Here is a 14,402-nt window from a genome sequence, read left to right on the forward strand (position 1 = left end):
CTGCTACTCCCAGCTCTCCTGCTGATGCTCCTGAAGATCAAGGTCCCTCTCAGCCAAGCTTCACTTCCGGAAAATCCTCAGAAAGCGATTCGGAAGAAGAGGAAGGTGCAGTTGGGGGTTTTGATTTTGCCCTTGTTGCACCTCTCATAAGAGCAGTCAAAGAGGCTCTGAAATGGGAAGATCCCAGTACCCCACAAGTAAAACAGAGAAGGTTTTTCAAACATTTGGGGAAAGAGCGGCTAAACTTTCCGCTCCTGTCAGAATTGAAGGATGTCATCCTAGAAGAGTGGACTAAAGGGGATAGCAAGACCTCCTTATCCTCCAAATTGTCTAAGTTATATCCTTTTAAATCAGAAGAAGTCTGTCACCTGGAATCAGCTCCTCTAGTTGATGCTGCAGTTTCCAGACTGGCAAAACACGTTACACTCCCGCTGGATAATGCGGTGTCCTTTAAAGACCCTCTGGATAGGAAGATGGACCTGGATTTAAAAAGAATTTATATCACAGCCGGTGCGGCTTGTAAACCTGTGCTAGCACTAGCAGCTATGTCTAAGGCCATGGAAACCTGGGTTTCTGATGTTGAACTAAAATTAAGAAGTGTGTCTGAAGATGCAGTAGAGAACTCTCCTGTTCAGGAACTGAAGTTAGCTTCTGTGTTTCTTGGAGAAGCATCCATTGATGTGTTACGTCTCTTATCCAGATCCATGTTGGCTTCTGTCACAGCCAAACGGGCCCTGTGGTTGCGTCCCTGGCTGGCAGACCCAGCCTCTAAACAGGCTTGGTGCAAAATCCCTTTTGAAGGTTCCTCTTTATTTGGAAACAAATTGGATAATGCAATTACTAAAGTGACGGGTGGAAAGTCAGGTCTCCTTCCCCAAGATAGGCACCTCTTTGGCCCTAAGAAGCAGCAACCAAGAAAGCAGTTTGCAGAGCGATCAAAGGATGCCCGCTCATATAGGCCTGGGCGAGATTACAGGAGAAATTGGAAAAGCAGCCAAGCATCCTCTCGTAAGCCGGTCAGAGGCTCAGCACCTTCCGGACAAGAAACCTCAAAGTCCTTTTGAGATTGGGCCCGTTCAAACATGCCAGGTGGGGGCACGCCTGCTCCGCTTTCAGCGTGTCTGGGCGGCCTCAATCTCAGACTTCTGGACCATCAGGACAGTGTCCACAGGACACACATGGACTTTCTCAACAGATCCCGTGTCCAGATTTATTCCCACTCGCTTGCCTTCTCAGGACGAGAAAAGAAGTGTTTTGCTCGACTATGTAAGCACTTTGGTAGCTCAGGGCGCAATAGTTCCGGTGCCCATGCAGGAAAGATTCCAAGGCGTATATTCGCCCCTCTTTCTAGTACAGAAGAAGAATGGATCTTGGCGCCCTGTGATAGATCTCGCCTATCTCAACAGGTTCATCAAGAACGAAAAGTTCAAAATGGAGACCTTATCTACCATCCAGAAAGCAGTGCTTCCAGGGGACTGGCTAGTGTCAATAGATCTCAAAGACGCGTATTTCCATGTGCCTATAGCAGTAAACTTCCACAAGTACCTCCGTTTCGCGGTAGAACATCAACACTTCCAGTTCATCTGCCTTCCTTTTGACCTGTCCACATCCCCAAGGGTGTTTTCCAAGGTCCTTCTAGCAGTGGTAGCTCTAATCAGAACAAAGGGTGTACGTCTACATCACTACTTAGACGATCTTCTACTGTTGTCACAAGACAGGGATCAACTTTTGTCCCACAGGGACCTGGTCACTACAACTCTCATGGAGTTCGGATGGTTGTTGAATCTTCAAAAAAGTCATCTGGAGCCCTCTCAACATCTGGTCTATCTAGGGGCTCAATTCAACACCGTTCAGAATACACTTTCTCTGCCTCTAGAGAAAATCCCGGTGGTTCGGGAGAGAATCCTTCCAGCCCTCTCATCCTCTTTTCTGACGGCATCCCAGTGTCTCAAGATCATCGGCACAATGGTCACGACGGCCCCTATAGTCAAGTGGGCACTGTGGCGAATGCGGCCCTTTCAGAGGGGCTTCCTTCGGCAGTGGAATCCGGAAGAACGCGAACAGCGTATCTTTATTTCCCACAGCATGAGGAGCAGCTTATTATGGTGGCTCCAACGCAAGAACCTGCTCAATTGCCATTCTCTAGTTCCCACCACATGGGTCATCATTACAACCGACGCTAGCAACTCTGGCTGGGGAGCCCATTGCATGGCAGAGGTGGCTCAAGGGAAATGGCCTCCGCAAGCCCACTCCCTGGTTTCCAACGTCCTGGAGCTTCGTGCGGCTTTTCTAGCTCTTCAAGCTTTCCATCATCTAATAGAAGGCAAATCCGTACTTCGAATGGACAACACCACGGCAGTGGCTTATGTGAAAAGACAGGGCGGTACCAGGAGTCTCTCCCTTCTTCAGGAAGTAGACCCAATCATGACATGGGCCCAAGCCCATCTGTCCAACATCTCAGCGGCCTACATTTCGGGGCCACAGAATGTTCAGGCAGATTTCCTTTCCAGAGTTCAGTTGAATCACAACGAGTGGTCTCTCCACATCGACTCATTCAAGTGGATTCTGTCCCTAGGGGTCTCACCCGAAGTAGACCTGTTTGCATCTCCATGCAATCACAAGCTGGACCGGTACTTCACACGCAGCAAGTGTCACCAAGCATGCGGAACGGATGCTCTGACCGACAGATGGGAATTCAGCAGGGCATATGCTTTTCCCCCATTTCCCATCATCCTCAGATTTCTTCAGAGACTCCAAGCAGAAGATGTGGAGATTGTCAAAGTAGCCCCTCACTGGCCGAACAGGCCCTGGTTCCCACTTCTCCTGCAACTCAGTTATCGGAGCCCGATTCCCCTGCCCATCAAACCAGACCTTCTCTCGCAGGGAACAACATTACACCCCTGCCCCGCCTTGCTCAGGTTAACGGTCTGGTTCTTGAGAGGGGGAGGTTGGAGTCACTCGGATGCCCTCCTGGGGCAATCCCTACCTTAATTAACTCCAGGAGACCTAGCACGAACAGAGTTTACTGTAGAGTCTGGTCTAGGTTCTTGGAATTCACATACCCGGAGGGAAATCCTTCCCTGAATTTCGGAGTTCAAGAAGTCCTGAAGTTCCTTCAAGCAGGTCTGGATAAGTCCCTATCAGTTGGGACTCTCAGGGTGCAAATATCAGCCTTATCGGTGTTCTCAGGGTTCTCCTGGGCCAAGCATATACTCATACAACAATTCTTCAAAGGTGCGGTCAGACTCAGAACTCAGAGGAAGCCAAGGTTCCCGAAATGGGACCTTCCCCTTGTCCTTAACGTCCTTTCAAGATCTAGTTTGTCGGACTCCATCAGAGATCTTACCATTAAAACAGCCTTTTTAGTAGCAATCACTTCAGCTAAAAGGGTTTTTGAGATCAGTTCCCTTGGTCATAAAGAACCTTTTCTCACGTTCTTTCCGGATCGAGTAGTCCTAATTCCGATGCTCAATTCCAATCCGAAGGTATCATTGGTTTTTCATGAAAACCAGGAGATTGTACTTCCTACCTTTCGATCTTCAGAGGATAATGAACCTCATCGATTGGATGTAGGGAAAACTCTTATGGAATATCTCCAGTCAACGTCTTCTTTCAGACAATCGGATAATCTCTTCGTCCTTTTCTCAGGCAAGAAAAGAGGGAAACTGGCCTCGTCAAGGTCCATTGCAGCCTGGATTGTGTCTGCCATTCAGCGAGCTTACTGTGTAGAGGGTTTGGCTCCTCCGGAGGCGGTGACAGCCCACTCAACGAGAAGCATCTCAACGTCCTGGGCGGCTTCACATCATGTTGCACCAGAAGTAGTCTGCAGAGCAGCTTCCTGGTCTTCTGTAAATACGTTTATGACACATTATTGTGTGGAGCCAGCCTCCTTATCTTTAGTTAATTTTGGCTTGACTGTTTTGTCTGCTAATAATTTGAAGTAAAATTTGATTTGAAACATTCCCACCCGTGTGGTTTGGGCTAGTTATTTCCCACACGTAGGCTGCCATGGAGACTGCCAGGAAAACGGAAAATTCCTATCATACTTACCGTAATTTTCCTTTCCTGGTGGTCTCCATGGCAGCCGGAGTTCCCACCCTCTGGTCTTGGATTCGACTAAGATATGGAACACTGGCTGTGCCTGCAAGCTGAAATTTATAGAGGGGGGTCCTATACCATTGGAGAGGAGGCGGGGTTAGCCCACACGTAGGCTGCCATGGAGACCACCAGGAAAGGAAAATTACGGTAAGTATGATAGGAATTTTCCGTTATTTCCTTAGATAAGTTCTTTAACAAACTCTGGGGCCTTTCCAAAAAAGATTATATATATATATATATATATATATATATATATATATATATATATATATATATATATATATATATAGCTTTTTACTGAAAAAAGAAAAAAAAAATCACAAAGCAACCACAACCAAAGAAAGCCTGGTTTGTTCTCCCGAAAATTATATAGTATCTTGATATATTTATATAAAATTGCAGCGCTGCAATTTTATATATATATATATATATATATATTTTTTTTTTTTTCTAAAGTTCTATTAAACCTAAAACATAAAAATTCATAACCTATTTGGGCCCAAGGGTAAAACAAATCTTAATGCCTAAGCATCATTTTGTAAGTTTGACATGTACCGTATTAATAAAACTGTACATATCATGATAACTACTTTTTTTTTTTTTTTTATCATCAAATGAAAACTGGCCCAAAATAGTAAAAATAAAAATAGTTTTTTTCATTTTCCTTTTTTTATCCTACTTAAAAAACACACTGATGCTAACCTAGAAAAAAAAATTCTGTTCAAAAGAAAAAATACTGACCCTGACCTTTGACCCAAATACTAACCCTAGCACTGACCTAGATCAAACCCTGATCTATGCTTTTTCTCCTCCATTCACAGAGAAGAAAACACAGGGGCTGGCTTCACAGTGACTGATCACTGTGATAGCCAATCAGAGGCTATCACAGCAACAAGATGACCCCGGAATCAGGAGTGCGATAGCAATGGGTCCAGGGATCTCGGTGAGGGAGAAACGCAAATTTGCGGCCCCCACAGAACAATGCCCAGTCCAGTAGAGCTGAATATGTGCGTACCCCTAGTGTGAAGGGGTTAAATTGCAGCTCCCACATTCTTAGATATAGTGGTTGCATTTGTATTCTCTTTTTCCCAGTTAATCCTGCCAGTAGGTCTGTTACTTTTGTTAACTTATTTGAACAGACCAAGCTGTCAAGACAAAGTAGCAGTTACAGGGTTGAGACAAACTATTTACCACTGTTAGGGGTACTTACAATGGTCAGCTTTTAGCCATTTATGTAAAAAGGTTAAAAAGTAAAAAAAAAAAAAAAAAAAAAACTGTTGTAACTGCTTCTAAAATGTTAGCTGGAGTTCAGCTCCATAAGGATGCACTGGCTCAAGTAGTTATTTGCCAACAGGAGAATAACGTTTAACCAATAATGAAGCTTGTGAAATCAAATGGTTATACCGATGCAAACGTAGGCTGGTTTCACACTGGCTGTCCGATGAGGTCAATTTTTCAGGCTGACGTCGGCAGACGTGTCCCCTGACACCCACCCGCATCCGACGATGTCCGCCAAAAACAGACGGATTCTGAATCCATTCCCCATCCATCCTGGAAATCGGAGGACAGTCGGATGGAAACGGACAGGCAGGGCAGTGTCCCTGTCTGCTCTGCATAACGGAGTGGAGATAGACCTGTCATCAGCGGGGATCAGCAGAGAGATGTGAAAGGGGCCTTAGGGGACTTACATTTTTCTAATGAATACTTTTACAATTAGGACTTTTTTGCTTTTAAATTTTGGGCAATTTTTAGGCATTCTGCCAAGCCATCCCTAAAGAAACCTAAAGGCATCCTTGTTGAAAACAGCTAGTCTAGTACAATGAATCTAAAGCCCAGTACACATGTACCGAAGGTCAGCCAATTCAGAAGGAATGGTACACGTGTACCATTGTTTGTTCAACAGAAACTAGTTTAAACGACCAACTTCTGTCAAACAATCTTGTTGTAAAACCAGCATTCGACAGTCTCCCTTGTCAGAATATAATAGTGCAGCGGGAGAGATCCCTGCATCCACATTGGTGTGTGGATGCAGGGATCTATCAGGTTTTGTTTTTTTTTTCTCTTTTTTGTTTAACCAGCTAAACATGTATACCCAGCTTTAGATAGGTCTCTAAATGTCTTTAAAAGTGTCACATACAGGAAAACAGGTTGCTTCTTTGTAAAGGAATAAGTCACTTTTTTAAGTGCACACCACATAGGTACAGAGGATTAAAAATTATCAATACGGTTACATGAGATAGTTGATAAATTCAAGAGGATATCCCAATATATTACCGGACAGAGTAAAAGCAAAATTGGGCAAGGAACAGGGGACACAAACTATTTGTGCAAAACATAAAAGGATAGCACTTGCCATACAGTATCACCAGACAAGTAGAAAGGGGTTTGTTCTCTCTAACTAGTTTAGACATGCTATAGACCCCTGAAAAATTGTTTTAATAGTACACGGGATGTGTGTAGAATCTCCTGTCCTTCTGCCAGGAACCTCCTACCCACTACACAGCAGTTCTTGGCTATGATTATTTAAAGTCAAAGGAAAAGATCCATAAGCTGCACATCATGAAGCAGACATTGCTACAGCTTGGAGCTAGGATGAGTTCCCTGTCCCGGCCTGCACTAACAGTGGTCTAGTTGGACCCTACTGCTCTCCCTGAGAGGCACCTAAATTTTGTCTTTTTCTGATTATTTAAAACTAAAATAGCAGTCTGATTTTGTGTTTAGCAGCAACACTGTTAATAACATTTTACTTTTGTATACATTCTGTTCATTCATTTGCAGATCAAGGGGTGAACTTTGATCTGAAGATGAAGTCAGTTAAAGCAACATGACAAGCAAAAAAGTTTTTTTTTAATAATAAAATGTTCACCTGTTCAAATGTTCAACTTCTTATTAAGACTTAGATTATGCTAATTAGCATAACTTTAGATTCTCCTTCTCCATATTCAGTTAAATATTTTCCTGCTGATTTTTTTTTTTTTTGGTTAGTTTCTATTTTATTAACCAATAATATTTCTATTTTATTAACCAATAATATTTAAACTTGTTTGTTTTGCTTGGAAATATTTTTACACATTAAGCATGTATTAATACATTTCACATTTTAAAATAAGCGCAAAATTCAAAAGAAAAAAAAAATACTTTCCATTCAGGAAAAAAAAAAAAGAGTAATGGAAAAACATATTTCTTACCATAATATGTTCAAGTAAAGAATCTATTGCAACTATGTTATCAAAGTATGTTCTGCAAAAAAGAAGAAAACTTGACTTGTAATTTTTTCAAAAACAAAAAAGGTAATGGTCTAAATAAGATCACAAATGCAAAAATTCACCTAATACAAAAATATGCTTTGCGCAAGTTCAAAGCTATTACTTTAAAGGCTAATAAGGAGTTCTCTTACAAAAAACATTTCAGGAATACACTGCTCCAATTCCACTTTCCTCCCCGTTCCAATTTGATGCACGGACATAATCTACCTCTCCTCAGAATGCAAAAATATATATTCAAGAATTCTGGCACATACGCTCTCCTCTGATTCTGCTTTTATTTCAGATCCTCTTGCACCATCACAAGTAACAAATTGATGTGTTTCAATCGTGGTTGGTCTTAGGCATAGCTTAATTTACTGTGCACCAAAATATACTGAACAAAATTATAAAACGCAACATTTGTTTTTTCCCCCATTTTTCATGAGCTGAACTCAAAGAGCTAAGAAAAGCGTGATTCATCCACGAAGAGAACACCTTTCCAAAGTTCATCCACGAAGAGAACACCTTTCCAAAGTGCCAGACGCCATTGAATGTGAGCATTTTCCCACTGAAGTCGGTTACAATGAGGAACTGCAGTCAGGTGGAGACCCCTATGAGGACGACAAGCATGCAGAGGAGCTTCCCCGAGATGGTTTCTGACAGTTTGTGCAGAAATTCTTGTGTTATGCAAACCGATTGTTGCAGCAGCTGTCCGGGTGACTGGTCTCAGACGATCTTGGAGGTGAAGATGCTGGATGTGGAGATCCTGAGCTGGTGTGGTTACACGTGGCCTGCGGTTGTGAGTCTGGTTGGTTGTACTGCAAAATTCTCTAAAACAGATGGCTTATGGTAGAGAAATGAACATTCAATTCACGGGTAATAGCTCTGGTGGACATACCTGCAGTCAGCATGCCAATTGCACGCTCCCTCAAGACTTGCGACACCTGTGGCATTGTGCTGTGTGATAAAACTACATATTTTAGAGTGGCTTTTTAGTGTGGCCAGTCTAAGGCACACCTGTGCAATAATCATGCTGTCTAATCAGCATCTTGATATGCCACAGCTGTGAGGTGGATGGATCATCTCGGCAAAGGAGAAGCGTTCACTAACACAGATTTAGACAGATTTGTGAATATTTGAGAGAAATAGGCCTTTTCTGTACACAGAAAATGTCTTAGATCTTTGGGGTCAGCTCATGAAAAATGGGGGCAAAAACAAAAGTGTTGCGTTTAAATTTTGTTCAGTATACATTAAATACTCACCCCCACTGACCTGAGACAGGGTGGATAATTGAATAATTACATATACTTAACTTATAAGATGGACTACGTATGACAATCAGTAATGAAACTTAAAGTGATTGTAAAGCTTCACATTAAAAAAAAAAAAATCAGGTTATAATTACGCTGCCCTGTGCAATGGTATTGCACAAAGAAGCCCCGAACCTCCTCTTCTTGGGTTGACTGCTAGCCCTCTTGGCTCCTCTTCTTCTCTGTGCACCCCCACAGGAGACCATTTGCTACGGGTAGCGCACCTGCGGGCTTGCTCAGGAGAGGCACACAGTGCCTCTATGGACACAGACAGTGTGACTTGTTCCCACCCCCTGCTCACACAATTTGACAGCAGCAGGAACCATTGGTTCCTGCTGCTGTTTTTGCGAGGAGAGAGAAGAGATCACTCAGATGGGCACAGCACTGTATCGAGTGAGGGCTTAGGTAAGTATAAGGGAGGTGGGGGGGGGGGGGGTGATACAAGTAAATGGAATACCATTTACAACTACTTTAAGCCATGACTCAATAAATTAAAGTGGTATTAAACCCAAAACCAAAAACATAATATACTGCAGCTAACCAGTCCTTAGATATGGTGGCCGCATTTGTTTTATTTTTTAGACTTTTTTCCCCGTTTAAACCTGGTGATCTTTCCAGTAACACCTCCTCTTATTGAGTGCCCCCACTTGGGATGAAGGAGCACAGGGGGCACCTTTGGACAGCAGCATTGTCAATCTGGGGAGGGGTGTGTTAGATGTACTAGCAGATTTAGATACACTAACAAATTGAAGCCAAACTCTGGCTCACGATGCAGTTAGAGCAATAGCTTTTTTTTTTCTGTTGCAATAAAGGTTTAACTTGAATAAATAAAAACTGATCATTGTAAGCACCTCTGTCAGTACTAAGTCTTATCCCTCTAAATTAGGGGTGCTCAACCCATGGAACCCTGGGATGTGGCCCGCAACCTCAAACCAGGGAAAGACATGGCCATTCTCTTGGATGCCAGGTAAGCAATCCCAGATCGCGATCAACGGGTTGCCAACAGGCCATCACAGAGCATCAGAGTGCATAAAGCCAGAAGCGGAGGAAGCAGGGGAACGCAGAGGATGCAGGAGCCGTAAAGGCCAATGCTTCCTCTGTAGCGCCAGCTCCTGACCCCAGCAGAGGGATAGCAAGTGCACTTTGCCTGGGATCTTTCTAGCAGCTAGGAGAGTGATGCCAGCAGAAGCTGGAAGAGGAAAAGGTCAGCATATTAAACACATACACTGTACTTTTGTAATGGGCATATAAGGGTTATTAGACTGCTTTCACACTGATCCACAGGCACAGCGCAATGTACCTATGGCTTTCCTGCAGGTTAGCTGCAATGAGCCATCGACTTCTATTATATTCTGCGGGTAGTAGTAGTATTCAAACCCTTTGAAATTTTCCTCGTTGTGTCAGGTTACAACCAAAAAAGTAAATGTATTTTATTGGGATTTTATGTAAAAGGCCAACACAAAGTGGCACATAATTGTGAAGTAGAAGGAAAATGACAAATGACAAAATTGTTTACAAATAAAATGATGGAAAGTGTGATGTGCATTTGTATTTAGCCCCCTTTACTCCGATACCCCTAACGAAAATCTAGTGAAACCAATTGCCTTCAGATGTCACCTAATTAGTAAATGGAGTCCACCTGTGTGTAATTTTATCCCAGTATAAATACAGCTGTTCTGTGAAGCCCTCAGAGGTTTGTTAGAGAACCTTAGAGAACAAACAGCATAATGAAGACCAAGGAATACACCAGACAGGTCAGGGTTAAAGTTGTGGAGAAGTTTAAAGCAGGGTTAGGTTATAAAAAAATATACCAAGCTTTGAACATCTCACGGAGCACTATTTAATCCATCATCCGAAAATGGAAAGTGTGGCACAACTGCAAACCAACCAAGACATGGCCACCCACCTAAACTGATAGGGCGGGCAAGGAGAGCATTATTAAGCAGCCAAAAGGCCCATGGTAACTGCAGGAGCTGCAGAGATCCACAGCTCAGGTGGGAGAATCTGTCCACAGGACAACTATTAGTCATGCACTCCACAAATATGGCCTTTATGGAAGAGTGGCAAGAAGAAAGCCATTGTTGAAAGAAAGCCATTAAGTCCCTTTTGCAGTTTGCAAGAAGCCATGGGGGGGGGGGGGGGGGACACAGCAAACAGGTAGAAGAAGGTGCTCTGGTCAGATGAGACCAAAATGTTACTGTTTGGCCTAAAAGCAAAACGCTTTGTGTGACGGAAAACTAACACTGCACATCAATCTGAGCACACCATCCCCACTATGAAACATGGTGGTGGCAGCATTATGTTGTGGGGATGCTTTTCTTCAGCAGGGACAGGGAAGCTTGCCAGAGTTCATGGGAAGATGGATGGAGCCAAAAACAGGGCAATCTAACAAGAAAACCTGTTCACGTCTGCAAAAGGCTTTAGACTGGGGCTGAGGTTTACCTTCCAGCAGGACAATGACCCTGAACATTCAGCTAGAGCTACAATGGAATGGTTTATATCAAAGCATATTCATGTTAGAATGGGCCAGTCAAAGTCCAGACCTAATTCCATTTGAAGTTCTGTGGCAAGACTTGAAAAAATTGCTGTAATTGCAGCAACATTGCAGTGGTTCTACAAAGTATTGAATCAGGGGGACTAAATACAAATGCATGCCACACTTTTCAGATATTTGTAAAAAAAATGAAAACCATTTATCATTTTCCTTCCTATGTGGAAAATTTAAAGGGGTATGAATACTTTTCATACATCACGGGACACAGACCCATAAATCATAACGTATGGGTTATATAAACACCTTTAGGTGAAGGACACTGGCAACCAATCAGAATTGATGCCCCCCTATATAACCCCTTCAACACAGGAAGTACCTCAGTTTTTTCGCCAATGTCCAAAGGTGAAGGTCACTGTGGAGAGTCTCTCCACATTTTTCTTATTTTCTCTTCAAAAGAAGACAGAAGATTATGCCATTTACCCCGATCAAAGATAATTGAATCTAAGGGGTTAGGCTATCAGATCCATCCTAAACAGTCAATGGACTAAAAAGATGGTACCTGAGCCCCGGGAAGAGGTTACAAGGTTTTGCCTGTAATGCTGTCCTTTTTAGGTGCTGGACCCTTGGATCCGAACCCTTGGAATACCAAACCCCAAAGTCGCTCCATGCATGGTGCTCTACAAGTCCAAGGCTGTGGACCCTCTTATATACTGTAGGGCAGCCCTCAAATTTTTCACTCGCCTTCTCGCAAAATGCGAGTGATAAATGATTGAATACGAGCAAGGAGAGGAAGAAACAGAACACTGTCTGGACGTGCAGGGGTGGGCAGTGTCCACATCTGTGATGAGGGGGGGGGGCGCACTAGGAGCTTCTGCCTTCACCTGCCTGACAGGAGTGAATGTCATTCTCCCTCCTGTTATTGCAGCAGCACAATACATGATTTCTGGACTCCTCCGTTCCAGCCACTTATCTCTCCTGCAGCCGTTAATCACTTCTCTTCTTCCAAGCTCCCCCCCCCTGTTGGTTTGTTCTACTCGGCCAGGTTACTTTCACTTTGTCCGTCTCCTCCTCGCACTTGTCTTTATCTTCCCTGCACAATCGTAAGTCCTCTGTTCACATTAACCCTTCATATACTTCTATCTTTCAGCTGTCCCCTCCATAAATCTGCACTGTATGTCCTGCAGCCTCTGGTCCCAGCTCTGAGCATTCCAAGCAGCCATTTAGCTAACCCTGTCCTGTCCCAAAATACAGCCTTAGCACTTTCTCTACAGCCCTTCACTCTACTCTTCATTAACATATATTATTACAACCCAGACCCCCCAGCCCCCCTATTCAGTCTCTTATCCCTAATAACTGGTGAACTGTGGTTTGGCCAGTGTAATTGTATGTGCGTTTTTTACCTGGATTTTAGGTGCATTTCTATTGAATTTCTATTACAAAGTGCGTTTTCATGAAAGCGCTTTAAAGTCCTGCATGTTGCATCTTTGATGCGGCTTCAGAAAATGCACTGTGTAATAGAATTCAATAGAAATGCACCTAAAATCCAGGTAAAACGCACATACAATCACACTGTTGTTATTAATATTTATTTGTGCAACTTCTGCAGTCATGCAAAAACATTTAACAGTGTAATTTTCTAAAATAATTTTTTGAGGGCGCATTTAGGGGCGGGGCAGGGTAGGGGTTAGGTGGGGCAAGTAGTGGCGAGTAACCCTTAAAGCCTGGCTAGTAGCTCAGGACTTGAAATTTTGAGCCCTGCTGTAGGGGACCCAGTCCTTGAAGGTCGCCAAAGCAAAGCTTGCTATGATGGGAGAAGATTGGATTCCTGTGGCAGGACTGGTGAGTCCATTTTAAAATATTTACTTATTCAGCAAACCTTAAAGGTAAAAATTGCTGGCATAATTGCAAATTGGAAATATTTTATGCACTGTTCCTTTTTGTAAAAGATAACAGAGACCATGTGCCATATGTATTCCTCCATGAGGTGGATGTTATGCTTACTAGTTACATCTTGTTGAGGCTGTTATGGGATTATTGCAAAGCTTTATTTAAATAATTGTTTCTTTGCCTATTGTTTCACACTGTGTTTTACCCTGAGCTGATCACTTCAATAGAAGCAGCTATGACCAACAAGATTCAGCCTAAGCTGCTTTCACCCCATATGTTTGTTGTGTTCACCCTGGCGCTTAAGCGTCCGCATGTTCGTCTCGATTGATGCTTTGATCGTTTGTCTATGGCGTAGGCCTATTCCGCGTGGGAATCTTTGCCTTAAGTACAGGTGTACGCCACGTGGAGGGCGTGTCCTAACGCCATTGGCGTGCACGTGGACACGACGTACCACGCAGCACATGCATAAATGGGCGCATTCTGTAAGGAACTGTCTTTAACACACTAGCCTCTATCATAGGCCAAAAGGGACACAGAGCAGCAGCAGCTGGGTTACGTGAGTCACTGTGGGTTTATCTAACTGGCACAAACAGGTCCTGTATCTGGAGATAATCAGTGCTGTGTGCATTAGGCTGTATAAGCTTGGCACTAGCCTTGAGTACACTTCAAGATAGTACCTCAAGTTTGTCTTGCTTTAAAGCAATGTCTGCCCGAAAAAGGGCTGGGAGGGGGGCACAGTTGGAAAAGGCCTTGAAGTTCCTAGCCATGCTTCCACTGTGTCTACTCCTTCTGAAAAGCCAGAGGCATCTTGCCAATCTGAGCCATTACGGTTGTCAGGCATGTTGTACTCCTAGTACTTCTGCCGTAACCTATGTCACTAAGGATGATTTGGCTGTGGCATTGGCCAGCCTTGAGGGTAGTATTGCTGGTATCATTGCAGCATCTCAAGAAAGAAAAGTGATAGATCTTCCTCACCTGAGCCAACGCCTGAGTCAGTTCAGGATTGGGCAGAGGATGTGGAAGAAGTAGCTGATGGTGACCCTATGGAAGGTCAAGCTGAGGTTTCCACTTGTGCGGAGTCCGGAATCTCTATCTACCTCTCAGACTCAGAGATTGTTTATTCAGTCTCTTACTGAAATGGTCCGGTCTGGATACAAATTTCCTCCCCTAGAGACAGCTGAAGTCTCTTTTTCCTTTCTAGGATCATTGCGCCCTACTCATAGTCCGCAGACTTTTCCCATACATCCGCTCTTGGAGCAAGAAATGTATAAAGATTGGGACCATCCTGATAGGATTTTTGTTCCTCCCAAAAGGTTCATTATTGTATCCTATGGAGGAAAAGTTTACTAAGAAATGGAATATACCCTC

The 14,402-nt window shown here is 43.5% G+C and overlaps 1 protein-coding gene across 2 annotated transcripts in view; it reads right to left on the reverse strand.

The window, feature by feature from the left end:
* Window positions 1–14,402, reverse strand: part of PDE10A (phosphodiesterase 10A) — a 796,398-nt gene that overhangs the window by 230,973 nt on the left and 551,023 nt on the right. For both annotated transcript variants that reach the window (XM_082252527.1, XM_082252528.1), the window contains exon 10: window positions 7,287–7,338. In XM_082252527.1, the coding sequence (XP_082108653.1) occupies window positions 7,287–7,338 (52 nt within the window). The remainder of the gene's footprint in view (window positions 1–7,286; window positions 7,339–14,402) is intronic.

The sequence above is a fragment of the Pelophylax lessonae genome (genome assembly GCF_965119305.1).
Source record: "Pelophylax lessonae genome assembly, chromosome: 3".
NCBI classification, from domain to species: domain Eukaryota; kingdom Metazoa; phylum Chordata; class Amphibia; order Anura; family Ranidae; genus Pelophylax; species Pelophylax lessonae.